Below are 23,052 nucleotides of genomic sequence, written 5' to 3'. Positions count from 1 at the left end.
AGCTATGAGCCTGCATGGGAAGTTGCAGTTTGGGACCACTGATCTCTCTTGCCATCCACTGTGCTGAAAAATTTCCAACTACAGTTTAAAAAAAAAAAATTTTTTTTAAAGCACACTTTTCCACCAAAGGTATTGGCATCATTAGACTCGTAGTGCTTCAGATTTTTTACATGGTATCTTTTAAATCAGACTGTTTGTTCTTTTGTCTGATGAGAAAATCTCACAGCTATTGTTTTACAATTTTAGCCCCGAGAAAAAGGTCGGATGCGTTTTCACAGACTGCAGAACGTCCAAATTGCACTTGACTATTTGAAAAAACGCCAGGTATGGTGAAAATTTTAATAAAAAACATTAATGAAAATTTGTTCACCTGTAGCTAATAAAAAATATGTCCTGCTTGGTCTTTTACGCATGCTGTATAACAGCTGCTGGTGTAGGCTCAGCTTGATCTTGTGCTTGAGATGGTTAAGAGAGATGTGGCAAAGGTGACTTTACACCTCCCTTCTCTGAGCAATAACATCAACACACTCCATGTGGTATATGATGTTAAAGGCGAGAAAATTATGGGTAAGATCCTCAGGAGTTGCTTATAGTAGATTTAACTATCTTTTGTGCTGCCCAGACACTGGCTGGTGTGCAGTTTTGTTCACAATCTAATTTTTAGTGCAAAATGCAGATTCAAAGAAATTAGAACATTGTATATGAGTTCCTGGTTTTGATTATATTTGTTTTGGGAAAACTTTCTCAAGCCTTGATCCTGATGAAAGCAAAACTGGTTCCCTAGAAAGGCAGCAGAGTCATCTGGGCTGTGGAAGACTCAGGCTTAATTTCACCTGTATCTCCTTTAAGCCAAACACTTGAAACCCACACTGCTAGACGGTTTTCCACTGCTGTGAGTTTCTTTCTGCCTTTAAATTTCTTTCAAATACTTCAGGATTCTTGCTTCCTCCCTTTGCAAAATGGCAGTTGCAAAACGGCAATATCAAAAAGTGTCCAAAACATGGATGGAAGGAAAAACTTCCTATCCATCCCATCCAAATGAATTGACACTGGAAATCTACTTTCTGATTGGTTGATTTTTTAAATTTTTTTTTATTTGCTACTTAAAAGGTTTGAAAAAATGTGAGGTAACAAGCCATAGACAGGTGCTTAATTAGGTTATAAATACCGATGTCTTTTCATATTTTGAGTGAAATTGCAAACTATCTTTCGGGTCACTGAGCGATGTGTGTGCACAGAGAACTCAATCCTGCTTTGCTAAGTTCAAAGCATACTTTTCCTCTTAAGCTAAGTGAGCCATCAAACAAATATGCTACAAAGTAAATCAATGACCACTTGAAATGAAAGTCACAACAACATTTTTATGCAGCGAGACCTCTGGACTTGTGCGGCACCGTGCCTTAGTTACGCACGACAGACCGTGTGTATTAAAACGCAGGAGATGTAGGATCAGGTCATCCTCACGTTTATGAACGTGTGCATGTCATTGGGAACTGCAGGTCTCCATCACACAACCATCGATTGTGATCTGAGGATTTTTGTGCTCTCCTCAGCCTCGCAATTTCATGAAGGTGGCTGTACTCTACTGTACAAAGTGCTTCTAGGGCTTTGGTTTTCTTGGCAAGTTGCCAGCGGGAAACTCACATTTGATTAAAGTTTCAGCCCACTGTTAGGTGTTTTTAAACTGTATTTAGGAGGTAACTTGCTCAGGTTGGCTGTATTAACCTCCAAATACAGTGCTTTATTTTGATTGTAAGGCAGAGAGATCCTATATATTGATAATTTTGAAACCTGACTTGGGAGAAAACCCAAAGAAAAAATCAAAGATAAGGCATATTTGACTACCTTGTAGAGTTTTGCCAGACATAATTTTTATAATACAATGGGAGGAAAGCATTTGGATTTGTTTTAATTTCATTTTTGAACTGTGGAATACACTCTCTTTCTTCCTGACAGAGTGTTTTTGGTTGGTTTGTTTGTTTGTTTGTTTTTCCTGATAGCTAAGATTGTGTCTGCAGATCAAGAGAAGGACATGCTTTTGCTTGTTTGGTTGATAACAGGGTATATGTTAAAAAGCATGTGTGTGTAACTTTACTAAGATAAGCATAAAATGCCTTTTAGCTGAGTCATCTTTAATTGCTAGACTATATGGATAGATAATACATATAGAGAAGTTAAATGTAATAATAAAATATGACAACAAAAATGGAATTATTGAACTCACTCTGGTTGGGAGTTTATGGGAATGGCAATAATCTCAGCCTTTGTTTTAATCCTGTTAACCATTTTGTGTTTATAGCACTGTGAAGGAGTACAGCAGCAGAAGTGATAATAATTGTTGTCATTATTAAGCCGTTGGTTATTTAAATATGATACTAAATTCCTGGTTTTATCAAACCAGGCCATTGTGGTTTAGCAGGCCAGTTCTGCTGCTGCTGCTGAATTCTTGCTTTGGGTGCAGGAAAGCACGGGGAGGAAGAGAGGCAGTGATAGCTTCCCACGTCTCAGCACAGCCCTGAGACTGATAAGCCAGTTACAGATCACTGTATTCTTGTTATCCTGTCCCCCTCTATCATACCTTCCCCTTCTGACAAGGATGGAGGTGAAGGGTATTTGGTATGGGGAGCAGATCTGCCAATGTAGTGACAGCTGCGGAATCTTCCCAGCTTTGCGTGGGTAGGAGAGGGCCATTCCTGGTGGGCCGCTTACAACCAGAATGCAATTCCTTTCTGCTTTTGAGAATTAAAAAAAAAAACCCAACCGAGTAGGCTCGGGAAGTGAATAATACATCCTTTATAGTTGTGACTGTGTAATGATGTATGTATTTGTGGCATATTTATTTCAATTTTGTCTGTATTTTCTTTCCCCGATGGCAGGTGAAACTAGTTAACATTAGAAATGATGACATAACAGATGGGAATCCCAAATTGACTTTGGGGTTGATATGGACCATAATTTTGCACTTTCAGGTAAGTCTAGTTTTGCTTGATAGTATGTTTTCGGTCAGAGTCTTGCATGCAGTTAAGATGAATGTGTCAGCTTAGACAGGGCTCCATATAGGCTGTGCAAAAATACAGATTATTTCACTTCTCTAATGTGTATTTGAAGGTTTTTATGAAAGGAGGTTGTAGCGAGGTGGGGGTTGGTCTCTTCTCCCCGGTAACTAGCGATAGGACAAGAGGAAACGGTCTCAAGTTGCACCAGGGGAGGTTCAGGCCGGATATTAGGAAGAACTTCTTCACTGGTAGAGTCGTTAAGCATTGGAACGGGCTCCCCAGGGAGGTGGTGGAGTCATCGTCCCTGGAGGCGTTCAAAAAACGTTTAGATGTGGCACTTCAAGACATGGTTTAGTGGGTTTAGCGGGCATGGTGGCATCGGGTATAGGGTTGGACTTGATGATCTTTGAGGTCTCTTTGAACCATAATAATTCTATGATTCTATGATGTATCTTATTTCATGATGTAAACTGTGTCTGGAGGTGTCATTTGTTTGCTAATTTCCTGTCTGTGGAGTGAGAGAAAAATAGCTGGGTTTTGAAGTGAAGTCAGTAGTTGATGTGTGCCTTCCAGCATTTGGACAAACCGGTCTTGTTTTCTTCTACAGACTTCTTTTGATGAATATTAAAATATATTAAAAAGTTTTAAATCTTCTTTTGTTCTGGATCTGAATTTCTGTGCTGGTACGAGTATGTGAGCGAGCACTGCTCTCAGCCTTTTCGAGCAGTCCCTAGCACTTCAGCATTTGTTTTTAGCCCCAGCGATGGTAGCGGGCATCACACTAGGTGGCACTCTGGTTATCGTACCCTGGCAGGATTGTGTCCAGTATAATGCGGCCTTACAGTCTGTGGTGTTAAATTGCTCCTCAAAATGAGCCTTTCACAATGGCTGTGGCTGTAGATGATGTAATTCAGATGACAGATAATTCCCATTTAGTGACTGCAGCATTGTTAGCGATAAACTCCCTGCTGTGCAGGCATTTTAAATGATCAGAAAGTTAGATGATCATACAGAAGAAGCATGGTTCGCTTAGGAATATCCCACACTGGATTTATGTCTGGAAAGAAAACATTCCAAAAAAACCCAGAAAGGCTGCTAGGATCTAATTTGCCTTTCTGCAAATCCTCATGAGGAACAGAAGACATGAATAGGGCTGCTGTGGCCCTGAACTAAACAGGATACACAGCTTAGCCCAGTCCAGTGCACAGGGTAAAGGAGAAACCACTAACTGCTCACCACTCGTGAGGACCTGAAGTTCCCTTGGCTCCCCTCTGTCTTGTCCATCTTTGCTCCCACATGGTTATATGGAGAAAGAAAGCTGGGCTTAAATATGTTTATGCATGACCCATAGAATTAGGCAGTGATTGAATGTTGCTGTGTTTTAAGAAATGAAGATGATTAACAACTTGTTAATAGAAGCTGTTAGTGGAAGTTAAACCTTTACGTGATGTATGTTTTATCTTTATGAACCTGATGAATAGGTTTTTGCAGGATTAAATTGTTAGTTTTTCTCGCTAGCTGAAGCACAGGACATTTGGCACAATTTTGGGTGCTTATAAAAAGTGATGAAAGTTAGTCTTACTAGTTACAGTATATATGTAAAAAATTATGAGAAGGAAGAATATCTATATAAAAGCTAACTAATTTAGGTGAGCTGGTGTGACAAGGATTTTCCCCTGTAAGGTAGCCAGCTCCATATAAAATACGTAGAAGCATTTAAATTGTAGCTGAAACACACTTACTTCAGTCTACCCTGACCCCCAATAACTACCAACTAAATGCCTACCAATACAATTCAGATCTTGCAGATCTGTCAGAATAGAATGGACTATTCCAGCTGGAAGGGACCCACAGGGATCATCCAGTCCAACTGCTTGACCACTTCAGGGCTGACCAAAATTTAAAGCATGCTGGTATGGGCACCGTCCAAACACCTCTTAAACACCGACAGGCTTGGGGTATCAACCACCTCTCCAGGAAGCCTGTCTCAGCGTCTGACCGCCCTCTTGGTAAAGAAATGTTTCCTCATGTCCAGTCTGAACCTCCCCTGGCACAGCCTCGCGCCATGCCCACGTGTCCTGTCCCTGGATCCCAGGAGCAGAGCTCAGCACCTCCCTCTCCATGTCCCCTCCTCTGAAGCTGCAGAGAACAATGAGGTGCCCCTCGGCCTCCTTCTCTCCAAACGAGACAGACTCAGAGCCCTCAGCCCCTCCTCACAGGACGGGCCTGCCAACTCCACCACCAGCTTTCGTGCCCTCCTGGATGCATTCAAGGGCCTTCACTTCCTTCTTAAACGGTGGGTCCCGGCACTGCACACAGCGCTCGAGATGAGGCTGCACCAGCGCTGAATACAGCAGGATAATTCCCTCTTTTGACTGGCTTGTTATGCTGGGTTTGATGCACCCCAGGATGCGGGTTGCCCTCTTGGTGAGCTTTTATTTTTTCCAAAATAATATCTTTAAAAAAATGGGTGTTAAAATAATTTTAAGAGTAAGTAGTGTTTCTTGGACTAAACACTAAGCCTCATTAGTAAATACAAAATAAGAATAGGATTTTTTAAAATATGTTTTCTGTCTTTTTGCTATTAATGGCTGCAGTACCTGCACTGAATGCGGAAGGGATTTGTAAAGTGATATAAGAGACACTCTCAGTGCTAATCTGTGCTAGCCTGACATTTGCCTGTGTGCCACTTCTTTTGAAGTATACAGCAATTTGGTGTCATTGACACCAGTATAAGGCTGATTTGGGTTCAGAAGAAGTTCAGAAGAACGTGCCTACTTACACCTCACATTTTTTTGTCTTCGCTTAGATTTTGAATGAGGGAAAAATGTGAATAGAGAAGTCTTAACAGCAGAGTCTTCACAAAGTGATGAAGCTTCATGATAATGATTGTGTTTATGCATGGAGTAATCCTATATAGATATTGGGAGAGTTGTGATGAGATTCAGTTTGAAGCTGACACCTAAATCCAGGTGCCTATGGGGAGCTGTGTTCATATGCAGTAAGTGTCTAAGTTGTCCCTATAATCTAATAATCTGAAAGATAGAGGTTTAGTCTGTACGGCTAGTATAGTCTAGAGAGTTAGTCAGCAAACCAGATACTAGAGGTTCATTCCATTTGACTAAACGTAAATATCTGTGTTGTTGCAGATTTATGAGACACCCATGTGAGTATGAGAAACATGATGTAGGTCTTATGTGAAAACCACTGTCATCTGGGAAGAGATCAGGCAGGATAACCTGCATCTTAAATGGTGGTAAACACGTTTAGCAACACTTTTGAGGCCTGGAAGGCTAGCCGATACAGTGGGCGAGGTTGATGGAGCAATTCAGATCACTTGCAGTAGGTGCCTAGAGCACCTACTGAGCTATGCAGTTGTCCAGCGTAGGTGCCTGGAGTGATCTGACATGGCACATCACATCCAGTAGTATATGCAGTGGGAAGCAAGTTTCCTTAGCTCCTGTGGTATATATGCTCTCCCCGTGTAGGTATCTCAGATTTAAGTGTCTCAAATGTTCTAGATGGTCAATTGCCTTTTTTCTTATGTCTCTACGTCAGGGTGTGAAATGTGGCTGCTCAAGATCCGTTGATTGTACTAACTGGATCCCCAGGGCTTTTGATTCAGTTTCCTAAAAACAGGTGGCATTTGAGTGACATTTGAGGTGTGCTAGAGTATCCATGACATACATGTGGAGTTCTCTGGTGAGAGACCCATGCTCTTCCAGACCTGCAGGTGGAGGCCAGCTGGGATATAGCAGGATACCTCAGAGAGCTCTAGAAGCCCATGTTTAGGAAGCTAAATCCTGCCTCTACTGGATAAAATGATCTCTTCAAGCATGTAAACATGAATATGTAGATGCCTATATTGAGGTGTCTTAATCTGAACTACCCCTTAAATTTTCCCAGCATTTGCAGAAGTAGTTGATTTCTCAGTGAGGATAAGGAGCTGTTTGCTGTGTGATGTTACTGCCTCTGCTCCATCTTATATGTGTATTCTAATAACACTGCAATCTGGGATGTAGTCAAGATGCCAGGGATTTTTTTGGGCTGTTGTTTGTGGCTTCTTGTTTCTCTGAGTCATGGCACTTACCTGGAGGATAATGTTTCCTCAGGGAGTCCTTCTGAGTATTGGAATGAATTTAGTGATGATTTAGGGAAAAAACATTTCGAACTAAAATAAAAGATGATACGCATTTGAGGAGTATGTTTCTCTTGCATCTGAATTATGCCTGGAGATGATTATGGCTTTATGACTTGGTACCCATAATTAGATAAATCTAAATGTTGTTCTGAGTTATACCATGGACTTTTGCAGCTGCACAAGTCCAGAAATTGTACGATCTTCTGTGTCCCAAGTAATTACATATAAGATGTAGAAAAGATGGAATGGGAAATACAGTGGTTTATTGAGTTGAGTATGTTAGAAAATAGTTTGTCCTGTGGGTATTGAAAATCCTTGAGACATGTATGTTACTAGGATTTAGGCAAGTTTTCAGTGTATGCATTTCACAAACTTTTAATAATATGTGGCTTTTTTAAAATTCAGTTTCACAGTGGAATAACTACTGTAAGTTATTTTCTTGGCACCTGTAGAACATGCTAAATGAGATTTTTTTTATTATTATTTTATAATTATAGGCTGTAGGTTAAAATATCCAAATTAATACTTGAATGGACTCCTCCTTCAATACCCAGTACATTTTCACTGATTACATTGGAGACAAGCAACTATAAATGAAAGCAGAATTTGGCCTCAGTAAGTAACCACAATTTTAATAACATAATCTCTGTGAAAATTGGTGATAATTTATTTTCAAACCACTGCAAACAATCTTTAATTTAACAAATGTTAAATATTTAGAAGAATTTGCAGTTGGTTGAAAAAACCACGCCAAACCAAAACAAAACCTGAAACTTTGAACTTTCAGACATCCAAAATGAGGCCTTTGTGAACTCAGACCTTAAAAAATTTCTGAAGCTTCTAAGTCATGACACAATAGACTTTTTCTGTTTCAGTTTCTTCATCAGTTTGCAGCTGAGGAACTGCTGTGAAACACACTTTTTTCTTCTCTCCCCAGCTCCCTGCTGTCAGGCCTCTTTGCAGGATGCTGCTTTTCGAGGCTCCAGTGGCTTGCGGTTTTGTCCAGACGTTACAGTACCGGCCAGCCAGCTCTGGCCAGATGGGTGCTTTGTCTCAGGCCTCCTTGGGGCACCTGTAACCTCTTCACATTTCTCTTATCAGCCAGCAAATACTTTTTTTTCCTGCGGACTGCCCATAAACCTTTGAGCAAAATTCATTCTTTATCAGGGTGCCCCAAAGCAGTCTATAGACTGTTCATTTGGTCCAGTAGATGCACAGTTAAACTTTTACCGGTGTTGGGCGAAGAGGTAAGAAGGGTGGATTTGTTTGTAGGTGACTTGGCTGAGAGAAAGGACAGCTACCCATCCATTTCTCAAGTTCCTGATGCCCCTTACTGCAGTTAGGTGTTCAGAGCTTGCAATGCAGGTGGTAATTTTGAAGCACTCTTGCGCTAGTCATAAATGCTGTGGCCTTCATACAGGGTGGCCGCAGGAGGAAGCAGCTCAGCTCTGGTAGCCCGTTCCAGTAAATGACATGCAGAAGGCAGAGGAGTAGCGGGATGTTCTGGGGCTGGTGCACCTTCCTCTGCTTCAGCAGCTCCGCTGTAAAATCTGTGGTAGGGCTCACCATGCGAGAGCAGTGCTGCCTGCTTTCCTGAGGTGGCAATGTGGGGTTAAGACAGCTGGATCTGGCCTTCACTCACCGTTCTCCTGGCACCTGTTTCTGCTGGCTGCAGCTGGCTGATGGCAGCTGGCTCTGAAGCTTGCCTCTGGGCTCTGCCCGAGCTGCGGGCCTTGGAAACCCAGGATTGAAGTTTAATCTGCCTCCACTTTAGAACAGCTAGAACAGTTCAAGGTCTGATCTTCTCAAATATTTAAAGATGGAGCTATGCAGCCAGTTGTCTAATCTCTGACTGTAAGTGGTCATAGGATAAACTGTATTCCACCTGGGAGCTGCAATTCGCAGACGTTAGCCATTGCAGCAGACCTGTCTGTTGTTCAGCTTTTGGTAGGGTATACTCTTCCTGTATTTTATTCCTCAGCTGAACTCCTACTTATCTCTTCTGGAATTCTTCAGCAATTAAAAAAAAAAAATAAAAAATTGCTAACTCTCAGGTAAGAAGATGAGTATGGAGTTCTTGGAATTCTGGGACTCATCTGAATCACAGCAACGACGAGAGGCGTTAAGGCTCATTGCAGAGTCGTATTTAGATTTTATCTCTACAAATAGTGAGATATCTGTAGCAGGATAAGATTTAGGAGCAGTTAGCTCATCTGTTTGATTCTTTTTGTCCTTAATCCCATAAAACCACCAACAAGGAGCAAATTCTTCTTTTTGTAAGCCATCTCATTGGATATAAAAGCTCTCCTGTTCAGGGTCATGACTTTTGGTAGCTCAGCGGTACCTGAAAGCTGGACAGCTCTTTCAGATTTTGAGGAGTGATTGCCAGTACAGCTCAAACAGCTCCAAACACAACCTTTTGTTTGTGCTGGCAAGCCTTTACTTTTTGTCTTGTTCTCTATCTTGTGCTGCTTTAATTTTCACTTTCTCTTTGGCTTATGTTTATATCTCTGTCATTTTGCATGTGACCTTTGGGCTGTGCAACAGAATGCTTGCTGGTTATCTGGTAAGCTGTTTTAGTACCATGAAATGACACATCCCATTTATGCTAAATGCTCCATAGCTTTTGCTGTGTTGCATAAACAAAACAGAAAAAAAAAAAAGAGAGGGGGAAGGGATGTTAGATCCAAAACTACCTGAAATGCACTCCTAGTAGGCTTTTGATCATGTTATTCTAGGATAAAAGATACCAGGTGTGGTTTGATTGGCAAAGTGGAATAACCTTTCCTTTACAACTTTTACTAAGTATATGAAACCAATGATAAAGCATAAATTAGCAGTGTACAAAGGATGAATGGTCTCAGCATTTTGCAGACTAACAAATATGCAAATATTCAACAACATTGCCACTATAATGTGTAATACACCTGTCCCATGTCAAGAACATCATGCATTTCACAGTCACGGACATGCTTGACAAATTATAGAAGTCTGTGGTTAAATGCAAACCCATACAAATCTGCATGAGCTATTTTGCATCTTGATGGTAATCTTTTGTTTGCCACATCTTAATGTTAACCTCTTGTTTGTGATTAAGCAGCCTCTAAGATCAAATTGCAGACATATATTGGTCTAATCCTTTATTCGTGTTATACTTCTTAAGGGTTTATGTGCCAGAAAATGTCTTTTGCCAATCTCTACTTAAAACTTTCCAGCATTGGTGGATATGAATTTGTATCTTTGGGGTTCTCATTTAAAAAAGAAAAAAAAAGAGAGAGAAAGAAAAGGAAAGAAACACAACAACCCATGACAGCTTTGATCATGTGGATCCTTGGCTTTAGCCAGCACTGGGCTTCCGTTCAGGACTACTTAGATGTCTAAGACAGAACCCCTGGTGTGGTCAGGTCTTCACTATCTTGTGGTGGTTCTCGTAGGCTTCAGTGGTAGTCTCTTTTGATGCTTTAGAATACCGTATTTCTTTGCTCTAGCAGACAGGTTTTAGAAGAAATTCCAGTTTCCCTTTTATTAATCTTGAGTTTAATCCTGTTATCTCTGTCTCTTTCCTTCTTGAGACCAAAATTATGACTTTATAGAATTTTAGGTAGCTGAAAGTGGTCATTTTGTCTTTAGTTACTCACACTTTCATTTACCGTCTTCGCATACAATGGAAGATGATTTTGCATAGGTTTTTTTTATATTAAAAAAACCCCATAATGATATAAACACAATTTGTCCATTCTTTTGTCCTTGATCTTTTCTTTGGTTCAAGAGCATAAGTGACTTATAAAGTTAAAGTGACTATAAAGTTACTTTTTGATTCATGGAAAAACAAGGAACTGCAGAAAGAAATGTTAATAGAGAGGTGATAGCCATCTCACTGAGGAACAGCTGGTAAATACTGTTAAATTGGTTATTAAGTTATCAAAAATATGTATTTCTTACCTATTTCTGGGAACATTAAAAGGCACAAGTGCTAATAATAGTCTGTAGACTTATATTTGGAATGCATTTATTCCTGGCTAATACTTAGAAATGGTTAAATTCTAGAACTAGCTGCAGTTACACCAGGTGCATTCAGCTAAATTGACTTGGTATATGCAGCAGTAAGCCAGGATTGTTGGACCACTGAGCTTGTGACCCGTGTTTCAGAACTGATTCTTCTATTTTTGCTGTCTCAATTTATTAATTTCACTTCAGAGGTACTTGATTTTCTGAAAAAGTGAATTACATACTCTTAAGAAAACATAATTGAAACTTAAGGTATGTACGAAAGAGGATGTGCAACATCAGAGACTTTCTAAATTACTGCTTACATTACAAAAGGCAGATTATCAGCTGTAAAATAACAATACATGTTTCTTCTGACCTATCTGGAACTAGATTTGATTTCACGTTTTTATGACAGTCAGTGTGCCACTGCTTCTACCAGGAGTTTTGAAATAACAGAGAATGCTTTAGGGATGTTTTCTGTTTGGAAGAAGGTGATATCATGCTGATTGTTAAGCAGATGTAAACAGTTTAAAGGAAATACACACTAAATCATACTCCATTAAAACTCAGTTAAATAATATAATTATTGTTTAGAAATCTCAGTGCCCACGTATCTTAATTTAAATATGTATTTGCATTGAAAATTTAAATTTGCAGCACTTTTAAGCAAATTCTTCTCTCCTGTGAAATTTATGGAGTAAGAACAACATTGGCATTGTACTTGTGGTAGTCTGTATTTACTTTAATACTTTTTCAATTAGATGGTTAATATGGCATGAAAACTTGCAGTTGTTCATTCAAATGCTGGACACACTTGTCTTTAACATTTTATATTATTTCTCCTTCATCAAGATAATCCTAATAAGTTTTTTATAAGAGTACATAATGTGATATTTTAGTATTATTATACTATGATCTATTTAACCATATATTATTGTTACTAGGTTACCAGACATGTTGTTGTTAAACTAGAAGCTATGTCTGTGTGAAACGAAATCAGTCTTGGTCCATTGCACTGCAAAGTCCTAAATCATGTTTTCTGATGAGGGAGGAGAAAGAGAGGGATATTTTCAGGCGTAAAAGCCATTTGTTTATACAAACACAGCGATGTCATTTACAAAGACTTTTTTTCCTTTTTTTCACTGTGCTTTTCTGTTAGTTAAGGGGGGCCACATCAGGACGCAACAGAGTCCCATGTGGAAGTGTATTTTAAATTAGGGAGTCCTCTGGCCTTGACTGAAAGTCACTTTTCTAAGCTGACTAGCATACAGCGTTTTCACTGTGAGTAAAGGGAGCAAGTGGTACAACCACACCTCTATGCTAAGCATACTACAAATACAAACACAAACCGAGGCTATGAAAGAGTGCGGTCATGGCATAAACATCTGCTTTGCAAAGAAACATGTTAGCATTGTGCCTGTAGGTATCTCCCTGTCTGTCAGTAGTACACAGTATTCTATAACAGCCTTCTAGTCCCTCAGTGTTGCAGTATAACATTTTCTAAGCATTACTGTCAAATTTTACCCTAGTGCCCTGAGAGTAGTCAGCAATGAGTATCCGTACTGGAAATTCTTTGGAGGCTGATCCTACTTCTTTGCTGTATTATTCATTCCAGATCCTGTCAGTAAAATGTCATAGAATACTTCAGTGGAACTGGCCCCCGGGGATGAAGTCTCTGGGTTTCGTTATTGCGATTTTTTTTTTGCATAAGCAAGGGAAACTCAATGGTAACACCTGGTAGTGCTTGGCAAGTCACTTGGTAATTCTTTCTCAGCATGAGAAACCATACATGCCTACCCCTGCTGTGTTGGTTTTAGTAGGTTTTGCATATCAGTAACAAAAATGAAGTGGAAGCTTAAAAAGGTATTTTCCAAACAAAGTAAACTGGTTAGACTTGCTTGCATTTTAATAGTGTACATTTCTACCTAGCTTCAGGTGTAGTTAAATGCTTCTTGGCTGTTACATTCAGAGCTACACAGAGATGCCCACAGAACAGGAGCATGGGAGGAGGATAGAGCTCCGTTTTTATAAACAGTAACTTTGTGGACAGTTTTCTAGATAGACTGGCTCTTATGCTTTGTTTCACCTTTATCTGCCAGAGGTTTAAATCTGCTGCAAAGTTCCAGCTCCTAGTACATGGCACCACTGCCCTGAGCGAGCTTGTTATGCTTGTATGATAGTAGTGAAGCAGCAGGTTATTTATAGCTGACAAATCAGTGAAAAATCACATCAGCGGCTATGAAAACTCCGCATACAAATGAAAATTTGACCCCCAACAAGCTCTCAAAGCAATCTCTGATCCTTCACTTTAATCTTCCCTTCTGTGGATCGTTGGATACGTAAGAAAAACATGCAAAGTGCAAACCAAATCTGCTAACTAAAACCCTGCTATTTGCTGTGCTGCTTGCCTTTGGATTTGGAGTGTAGCTAAGAGTTTCAAAGGTTGCTGCATATTTTTCTACTTTATCTTGCTCGAGTTACTAAATGAAACGGGAAGTTTAAATGCATGCGAGAATTTTCTGTTGCTCATAAATGCTATGTCATCGCTGTGAAAGGCCATCGGCGTTACAGCCCAATGCTGAAGCAGTGATGTTTATTTAAGAGGATTGGAGGCCAGAAATAAGCCACAGTGTCTAATCAGACACAGGCCCTGCCTGGGCACCCTGCCACAACGTTTATTGTGTGTGCGTTTCTCATAAGCAAAATGGCTACACACCGAGGAGGATGGATGTGAAGTCTGGAAGAAATTACAGTGCAAGCAGCAGTTCTTAACTTTCTGAGGAGGATTTAGATGTATGTAAATATACTGGAATGAATGAGACTGTGCGGCTGTGAGTTACTGAAAGCCAAATGGGGAATGTCTGTGGATGTGTGAGGGCTGAAAAGGAAGAGCAGTGTTTAGATCCTGCCAAAGCTCCCTTAAGTCCAGCTAAACATTCTCCTGGAAGAAGATATTTCAGAAGAAAAAGGAGAAAGAAATCAGCCGAGGAGGGACCAGATTCAGTACAGGTTAAAGAAAATGAAGAAAAAAGCCAGTATGAAGTGGGGATTTCAGAAAACATCGAGATTCGTCCCAAGGGTGTGGGACTGGCTGATTCCTTCCCCCGGAGAGTGACAGTGGCTGGTAATGCTCTGCCTGTGAGTACAGACCTTTTGGCTGATCTTGTTAAAGCAAAAGTTTTACCGGGTGAAACAAAAAGCGATTCTCGTTGTGGGGACAGTTTTCATGGTGATAATCAAAGGCTCACCAAGTCTGATGAGACAGAGACATGGTTAAAGGAACAAGACAAGAGGAATTCGGAGAAATGCTGTACATGGAAGAGGAGATTCTCAGAGGATGGCAACAGGAGAGAATTAGCATTCCTGAAGAAATCTAGTGGTCTCTGTTACAGAAAAGTGACCAGCTTGGATTCTGCTATCCACATTTTAGGCAGACAATGTGAAGAAACTGGGTTAAACAAAACTTCTTGCGGAATTGTTGAAGGTGTCCCAGAAAGCAATAAATCTGAAAAGTTGCATCACTTTCTCTCTGAAAGCAAAAGTGATCCACTGATTGAACAAAAGAGGTTTTATTCTTCTGATGCTGTGCTTTCCCAGTTGCCAAATGAAAAGGCATTATTTAGCATTCCACCAAACAGGAGCAAGGTAAATATTTTGGCACAGTACATTATCTTTGAAAGTTAGCTCAGAGTAAGTACTGGAACAGTATTTTTTCTATTACAAAAGTATCTTCACTTTGCTGTATATAAGCCTTTTACCTATGCTGTGATACTACAGGTAGTTGTAGGACAGAACACATTACTTGATCTTTTTCATAGGTTAAGTAATACCTCTGTCCTTCAGGAGTGTTGATGTATCTTTGTGCTGCTTTACTGTTTGTAGTTGGTTTGTTTCCTAATTTAGGAGAAAGATCTTCATGTTAAAATGGTTCTAGAAGGTGGAGTGAATTTTAGAGAGTTGTTCAAGTTCACATTCAGTATCTGCATTAAACATTCTTATCAACTCTTGATAGTCTTGTAATTCCTTTGGGTCTTGTGTCAAGGAAAGGGATATTTCTAATGCTTTTCAGTTATGGCCAATAGGAAATGAAGAATGATAGAAGTATGTAGGCAGCTTGAAATAGAAAAAGTGAACATAAATCATGTTAATAATGCTCTACACTTCTTTTAAAAGATCTTTCCTCCCAAACTGTCTAGATTACCTATTAATATTACTTGCTGAAATGCCATCTTCCTCTGAGGGTACGATTATTTTCCTTTCACAAGAAAAGAAATCAAAGTACAAGCTTAGTTGCAGAATATCTGAAGGAAAGCAAATTTTGTCTGTTGGTATCCATGCTTACCAGTTCAATCCGTATTACCGCTTCTGCCCCACTCACCTTCAGCGCAACTGAAATCTGTAAGTGTGGGCCAAGTGCCGATACCAGGATCTGGTCCAAAACTGGTTCTCCTTGCTCAACAGGAACATCTGAGCTTTGACTTAAGTGAACAGAGGGTATGGGTGTGTGCCAAAGATACTTTTTCCAGCAGGGAGCTAACTACACTTCTATTGTTTATACAATTTACTTTTGTAACAGGACTCAAATGATACTTTTTCCAAGCTTAGGTTTTAAATACAGATAACACGCCCAATTACAACACGCAGTACACACTAGTACAAATAGTCTCCTAATACACATGGAGATCTTTGCCCTCTTAATCTTAACTGGAATTCAGGAACAGCTTAGGGATGTTCTTTGATTTGAACTAAATGTCGTTACTGAGTAAAACAGTATGAGGCCTTGTCTGTTCGGCCAAGCACGGCCGCTTTTTCCTGTATAATTAGAGTAATACAACTTGTAATATTGCTGCAGTTATTACTCCGACCAGGCATATTCCTCTTGTTACCACAGGGGAAAGGGGGGTGGGGGGGAAAGAGACTTCTGTTGAGCACCTACATGGACACTGAGACTTGTGCTGCTGATATCGATAAAACACTGCGTAATGATATGAGTATGAAAACTACTGGCAGATCCGGCTGAACACCTGACGCTGAAATGTCTGTTTTCCAGTTCTATTCTATTTCTCAACCCAGGATTCTGAGTGTAAGTAATTTTATGAGCACCTAGCCTTGACCTGTAAACAAATCCAGGAAGAAAACTAGATTTCAGACTGTAGTTATTTTACAAAGTCATGACCACTTTTTTTTTTTGATTGCTTTTGAGAACTAAACAAGCATTTTAATGTCTTATATTTCAGTATAAAACAGTAAAGCTGTTACTTATACATATCCATAAAGTTCCTGTTATCAGACTGAGCTGATACACAAGATTTGCAGTTACCAATCTCTTTTACCAGTTTCTTTGCCATAGTTACAGAGATCAGTAGCCTCCGCTCACCTTGTTGGCTTATCTATGCTGTAATGTACTCTCAGCTTACACAGGGCCTCAGATGTGGCTGATACTTGAAAGCATGTTGGTTTTTCAAACTGGAGGACAGATACTAGAGGAAACTCATTGGTACAGCTGGCTAATTGGCACTGTAACAGAGATACGACATTTTACCCTCTGAAACAGCATAATCCCCACTACTGGAATATATCCTTTGAGTTTCTTTCTGTGGCACATTTTCTTATGCGTGTAAAACAAGTAAGATTTCATGTTCAGATATGTGCTACCACGTTACCTCTGTTTTCCTGTTTGCAAAATTCAGGTAAGCAGGGTGTTCTGAAGCTTCGTTCCTAGCTGCTCACCAATAGCTTTGAGAGAAAAATTTTTTACTCTCTGCTGGGTCCTAATTTCTGCAGCCCTTGTTCCTAACACAGGAAGGTGACTTCCTCAAGCAAGATACACTCTGATACTGTCCTAAGTCAGGGCTGTCCTAGAGCAGATGGCAGTTTGCATTAAGGTCAAGAAGCTGTGAATCAAGACTGAGACAGGCTTCCTGCAGCAACTCCCCTTCTCAGTGATGTTTTAGCACAATGCAGGTAGAGTAGAAAATCAGGGCTGTAGTTTTGGCTTCTCTACAGGGGATACTGTCACTGTGATATTTGATGACTCCTGTGTTGAAACAAGCTATGGTTTTCATTCAGTATCAGCAAAAGATAGCTACCAACTGGTGTTACCACCAGTTTTTGGTGGTTGTCAGCTTGTGTCAAAACGAATTACTTTTCTGTATCATGTTATCGATCATTACCATTATTCTGCCAGTCTAATTTGTGATAGTTTCTGTTCTGGTTTATGGATGTAAATGTTTTCTAGAAAAAACTGGTATCTAACCAGAATCACTTACCTACTTCGAGTACTCAACTATTGTCTTGGCTGCAAGTTCCTCGACTGGTTTTTTGCCATGCATCTACATAGTGTTTGATACAGTGTATTTCTTATCTCATCTACAGTACCAATAATACTCTGCAAGAAAAAAAAAAAAAAAAAAAAAGCAAAAAACCCACACATGTATTTGAGTCAGGTTAAAGGCAATATACTTCCTTTTAAATAAATGTAGATTATTTATAATCAGCATATTGGGTAGAATACTTCTGGCCAAGTAGTCATCTGTTTATTATTGCAGTTATCATTGCAAATAGTTGAAAGATAACAAGACATCTTCCAACTATGTCCACCATCATATAATCTTGTATTATCTATTCATGTGGAACAGTTAAGGGAGGGTGAGATGCCAGTAGGTCTTCTGGAATGTGATTTGCATGGCAAAGGTGCAAAAGTCAGTTTTGCTTCATTGGCATAGTATTGTTTGCTTCCTTGTAACACTCAGAAGAAGCAGGTGCAGTCTACCTTAAATGCTGGTGAATGAAGGAGATCTTTAATCACTGATGGAACTACAAAACTAGGGCTGGAAAGTTTCTGGACAGGTCATCTAGGTCATCTCTGTACCTGAAGGCAAGATAACTTAATGAAAACTATTCTGGACGGATACTTGTTCTTCTGTGTCTGCCTTATTGGTGGTTTCACACACTTCTGAGTAATTATTCTAGTGCCTATCTGTCTTTTGTATTAACAAGTGGTTTTAGCTGAAAACACATATGCTCATTTTAAACTCATTAGTTCTTTTCCTATTCCCAGAAGGGTTGATTTATTCCTTGTTTTGCAACAGCATTTTACATATTTGAAGGCTGTTGTCCCATCTCCCCTTGATTTTCCCTACTTCAGACTAATAAACCCAATTTTTCAGTCTTTCCTAACAGGTCCTATATTTTTAGATCTTTGTCATTCTTGTTTTTCTCTTCTGATTTTCTTCAACTGATCCAATATTTTTTGAAGGGTGTTGCCCAAAGCTGGACTCGCAGCTCCACAGAGCCTTGCAAGAGTTGAATAGCAGCATTTGAATTTATCACCAAATGGAAACTCACAAAGTCCAACTGTAGTAACGTCAGGGGAGATGACTCCTTGTGATCATGTGCAAGTTCAAATTCCATTCGTGTAACTATACTTCCCTCAACACTCTGTCAGCAATCCTTCTCAAACACAATACGTAACTAACTGCTTAGCTTAGGTGGAAAATAGCATTTCAAAATCTCTCTGTATTCATATATTCTTCTTCCTCTTATTTATTTGGTTCTTCAGACTTTTCTGTTTAGGTCTAGCTGATATCAGAGTACATTTCATTATACGTCATACATCTCTAGCCCATTATATACTTTTGTGCAGTTAGGTACATTATGTCAAGTTTAGACTAGCTTCAAAACATTCGGATAAGATGGAATCAGAGGGAAGACTCCTTACTGTCTATGTCAGTCTTTCTGCTCTTCTGTTTGCACTGTAAAAAATGAGCCACAGACATCCAGCACCACCATTGATCTCTTTTGGAAAGTCTTCTCTGCTCTGCTCTTTGGACTCAAAACTGCATCACTGAAATCAGTGTAAGCAAAGAGCTTAAGGCTTTTTGATGTGTGGATTTTGTATACTGTGTGATGCAGAGGGAACTTACGGGCAGAGAAAACACACTTGTGGTAGCAGAGATGAACTATTTCTCCCAGTTACAAACAAGAAATAGAGTATATAGTGCCAAGTAAGGGTTTGATCCTGAAATCCAAGGGCTGTGCGGAGAATCACCTCTGTCTGTCACTTCTGCTTGCATAACTTGTAATTCACAGGGTTTGAGATAATTTAGAGAACTGGATCTCTAACAAACAACTGTTCAAACTCATGCAAAGTCAGTAATTTGTTCCATACTTAAGGAACAAATGTCCTCTAGTAACAGTTTATAGCAGGTAAATGATAGGCTTGTGGGATATAAGAATGAAAGGTTCACACAAACTGTTTGCTTTGAAGGACAAAATTTGAACAGTAGAAGATTTGATTGCCCCTTAACTTACTTTCTGTTCTGATATTCCTAATTTAGTAGTACTTCTTTTTATTTTCTGTGCCCAATGATGTTATAAATATTGATGATAAAACATAGTTGGTAGATGAATATCTGTACTGTCCTTGTAGGGTTATCAAAGGGAAGATGGGCTCTGTCTCTCTCTGACACCTTATTTTGTGGGAGTAGTATTTTACTTGTTAAGTAGTTCCAAGTTAATAGGGCATCTTGCAAAGTAGAGCTCATATTTGCAAGTGTAATAAAATATAGCTCTTTGACTCACCATTTCCCTTGGCGTATTTTTATACGTTTAAAATACGGATTCAGTGTTTATGAAAAAGTCTGAAATCTTAGCCTTGGAATCTGAAATACTTTATTTAGAGAATAGAAGTGCTCAGGCTCTTTCAGGTGTCAGGCTCATGTTAGTGTTCCTTAACCTGTACTGAAACAGGCTACCTCCGTGAGTGAAAAGCAATTTCAATTTTTAAACCCAGTCTAGTCTATTCCTTTTTCTTCAGTTGGCCAACTAGTGTGCCGCATGGTGCTTGGAAGATTTTGGACCAAGAACCTGTTGACTTTAGAGTAATGAGCTAAATTCATGTTTTCACCATCCAAAATTTGGACTGCGAGCTTGCCTAGTGGTCATTTTCAGAGTAAGAAACATTCTCCTTGTGTTTGTGTCCATAGCTACAGATGTTGTTTGTATGTAACAACAGATAGAAGTATGACCTTCAGAAGTTGCCTTGATGTCTGAAATCACTTGTTTCCAGAGGAATGTAATGTGTGCTCAAATATGCTGCGTTTGCACTCTCTGCAGTCTGAAGTGTACATAGCTGTCGCTGGTCAATTAACTGTGAATGAGGCTAAAGGTTTGAACTTAGCAGAAAGGAATGGCCATTAGCAAATTACATTGTTAGCTTGCTTATACTAGAATATATTAAAAATCATGATACTTAAGGAGTACACACAAAGGACTTTCTGAAAATGATGGGAAAAAAATATAGGCTGTGAGGTTTTTTCCCCCTCCTTATTGTTGTTGGTTTTGGGTTTTTGTTTGTTTGTTTGCTAGACATCTGACACTTCCAGATGACATCATCTCTTTCAGAAGTGTTGTCCAGATAAGTGGTGAATGGTTGACTTTATTTATATTGTGGTCTGGTTGTTCTGTGAGGAATAGAAACTAAAGCTACTGGAAAAATATTTAGTTTGCTTTCTTGCTTTGAAATACCAAAGAATAAAGGTAACCCACAGAAAGGAAGTCTTGCACTGCAGATGAGTTCCCTCGATTTTTACAAGAAAATTTTCAGAGTGATTTTAAGTTGGTCTTTTGCCATATTGGATTCCCTGTTGTCTTCACATACAGGACTCATACCATCTGTATTTTGTGTGGTTTCATGTAGTAAATACTCCATGCAGGATTTTGATACCTAGAAATTTGTAAACAGTCAGAGCTTCATGTGTTCTCTTCAGTGTTTTTTTCTTAAAAGCTGGAGACAATAAGATGCAAAAAATGTCATCAGATCTTCAGAGGTTATTTATGGACTAGTTGAACAGTTAAAACTATTTTGCGTTCTAGCATTAGTGCCTGTATATTTCCCTTCCCTAGAGCCAGCAGATATGATGGCATGTGATAAGTATCTGAAGAACTGCTTTCACAACTTGTGATTCTGTGGGTACTTGGATAGAAAATAATGTAAATTTATTTGTTCCCTGCATTAAATGTATTTACCATTTACTGTATAGCTGTAAATGCTTGTCATCCGCTGAAAGAGTGAAAGGTGATTATGCAGAAATTGCAGCGATGACTGTGGCAGCTATGTTGCCCTGACATCTCCTCGGCTCTGCCTTTAGTCCCCTACTTCCTAGTGCTTCCCACCACCTCCTCTTAGGCATCGACATAGCTGCATTAGTAGGAAAGCTACATCTCTTTGATCCTAGCACTGTGTTTTGAGTGGCTCTAATGTGAGAAAACCTCATCGTTTCCAGCCTAGCCTGTCTGAATTCCCCCTGGAAGAGCCCAAACAGAAGATACCTTTGTGTGCAGAGATTTCAAGGCCAGGAGACATCGTTACGATTGTCCCATCTGACCTCATGAACATGCCTCCCTGATTTGCACTAGAACAGGATTGATGGAATTGTCACAGCTTAAGTTAGGCCTCTTTTGCAGCTAACTTGAGCGCCTGCCTCTCCCCAGTGTTGTCTGTGAGCAAACCTGCCCTGAGCCGGGGCCTCAGGCTGGCTCCAGAGCCCGGGGAGACCTGTCTCTCCCCATGGTGCCGGCTGTAGGCTTGTGTGGCGCGTGGCCTCTTCCAGGTAGGTTTGCCGCGGTGCTTGGTGTCCACCCACGAACCTTGGCACTGTCTCAAGACCTCTTGCCTCTACCAAGCACCTCTGCCTGCTTTTTGTTATGTCTGAGCTATGTTACTCCGGTCCTTATACAGTGCCTCGTGGTACCCGCATAACGCAGTGTTCTTCATAACAGCGTGTTATATTATCTATTGGTGTTTGGATAAGTGGTAAAAGGTGGTCACTTAGACAACATGCGACAGTGCTTTCTTTATCAAGGCATGCCTTCTTTTTGTCTATCTTGCAGTTCAGATTTACACTGAATACAATTTCTATAACATGAGGTGCAAACAATACATGTTCAAATTAAGGAAATGTCTGCTTCGTAGCTATACAGTGGTAATTTTCTAAGCAAACTGATTGAACTTAGTTAGGGGAGAATTTGATGTATTAGAAAGTAGTATTTGTATGTAAAATTCCCAATGCTTTCCTGCTTTCACTGACATAAAGTTGATAATGCTTAGAAAATACAAAAACAAACCTTCTGTATCAGGCGAAATTTTTGTTTATGATCTTTCAGTCATTCCTAAAATGCTTATCAAAAGATTTTGTCTTAAAACTGTATTATTACCTGTTTTTACTGTAAATGACTGCTTTGGTGCTGAATTCCAGAACAGCATATATTATAAATGAACCTATTTTGAGAGGAACCTTGTAGCTGAGTAAAGTGTGAATAATGTAAATGAGTATTATATAAGTGTGACTATATATATAAAACATACTGTATTTTATATATAATTATGACATTTATGTATAATAAGTTTAGTACATAAAAATATATAAGTATTTGCATTATCAGCGTAAAATAGACATAGTTAAGTATTTTTCATTATGTAATAGTATTATATTTTCCCCAGAAATTGAGAGGCTGAGAACTGACCAGCTGAAGAAAATTGTGAGGCTATGAATTTTGTATTTCATATTGAAGACACTAAGAGTCCATAAGGATAAGACATGAAAGAATATTAACACAGCACAGGAATAATTGTCATATTCATGTATGCAGATATCAGACAGAAAATTCTTTAGCAATGCAGAGTGGTTTTAGGCAATATTTTAAACATTTTTATGGGTTAGACGTAATTGTAATATCTACATTAACTGCATTTTAGATATCTGATATCCATGTTACTGGAGAGTCAGAGGACATGTCTGCTAAAGAGAGACTGCTCCTGTGGTCGCAGCAGACAACCGAGGGTTATGCTGGAATACGTTGTGAAAATTTCACTACCTGCTGGCGCGATGGAAGATTATTTAATGCCATCATTCATAAATACAG

The 23,052-nt window shown here is 39.5% G+C and overlaps 1 protein-coding gene across 1 annotated transcript in view; it reads left to right on the top strand.

Moving 5' to 3' along the window:
- The window catches only part of LOC104165929 (dystonin-like), a gene marked incomplete at both ends in the record, with an annotated part of 25,647 nt that extends 2,595 nt beyond the window's left edge, over positions 1-23,052 (top strand). The window contains 3 exons of the mRNA XM_009705703.1: positions 247-324; positions 2,877-2,969; positions 22,886-23,052. Of these exons, the coding sequence (XP_009704005.1) occupies positions 247-324; positions 2,877-2,969; positions 22,886-23,052 (338 nt within the window). The remainder of the gene's footprint in view (positions 1-246; positions 325-2,876; positions 2,970-22,885) is intronic.

The sequence above is a fragment of the Cariama cristata genome, unplaced genomic scaffold (assembly GCF_000690535.1).
Source record: "Cariama cristata isolate BGI_N322 unplaced genomic scaffold, ASM69053v1 scaffold15178, whole genome shotgun sequence".
Lineage (NCBI taxonomy): Eukaryota > Metazoa > Chordata > Aves > Cariamiformes > Cariamidae > Cariama > Cariama cristata.
The sequence above is the reverse complement of the archived record's forward strand: the minus strand, read 5'-3'. Positions and strand labels throughout refer to the sequence as shown.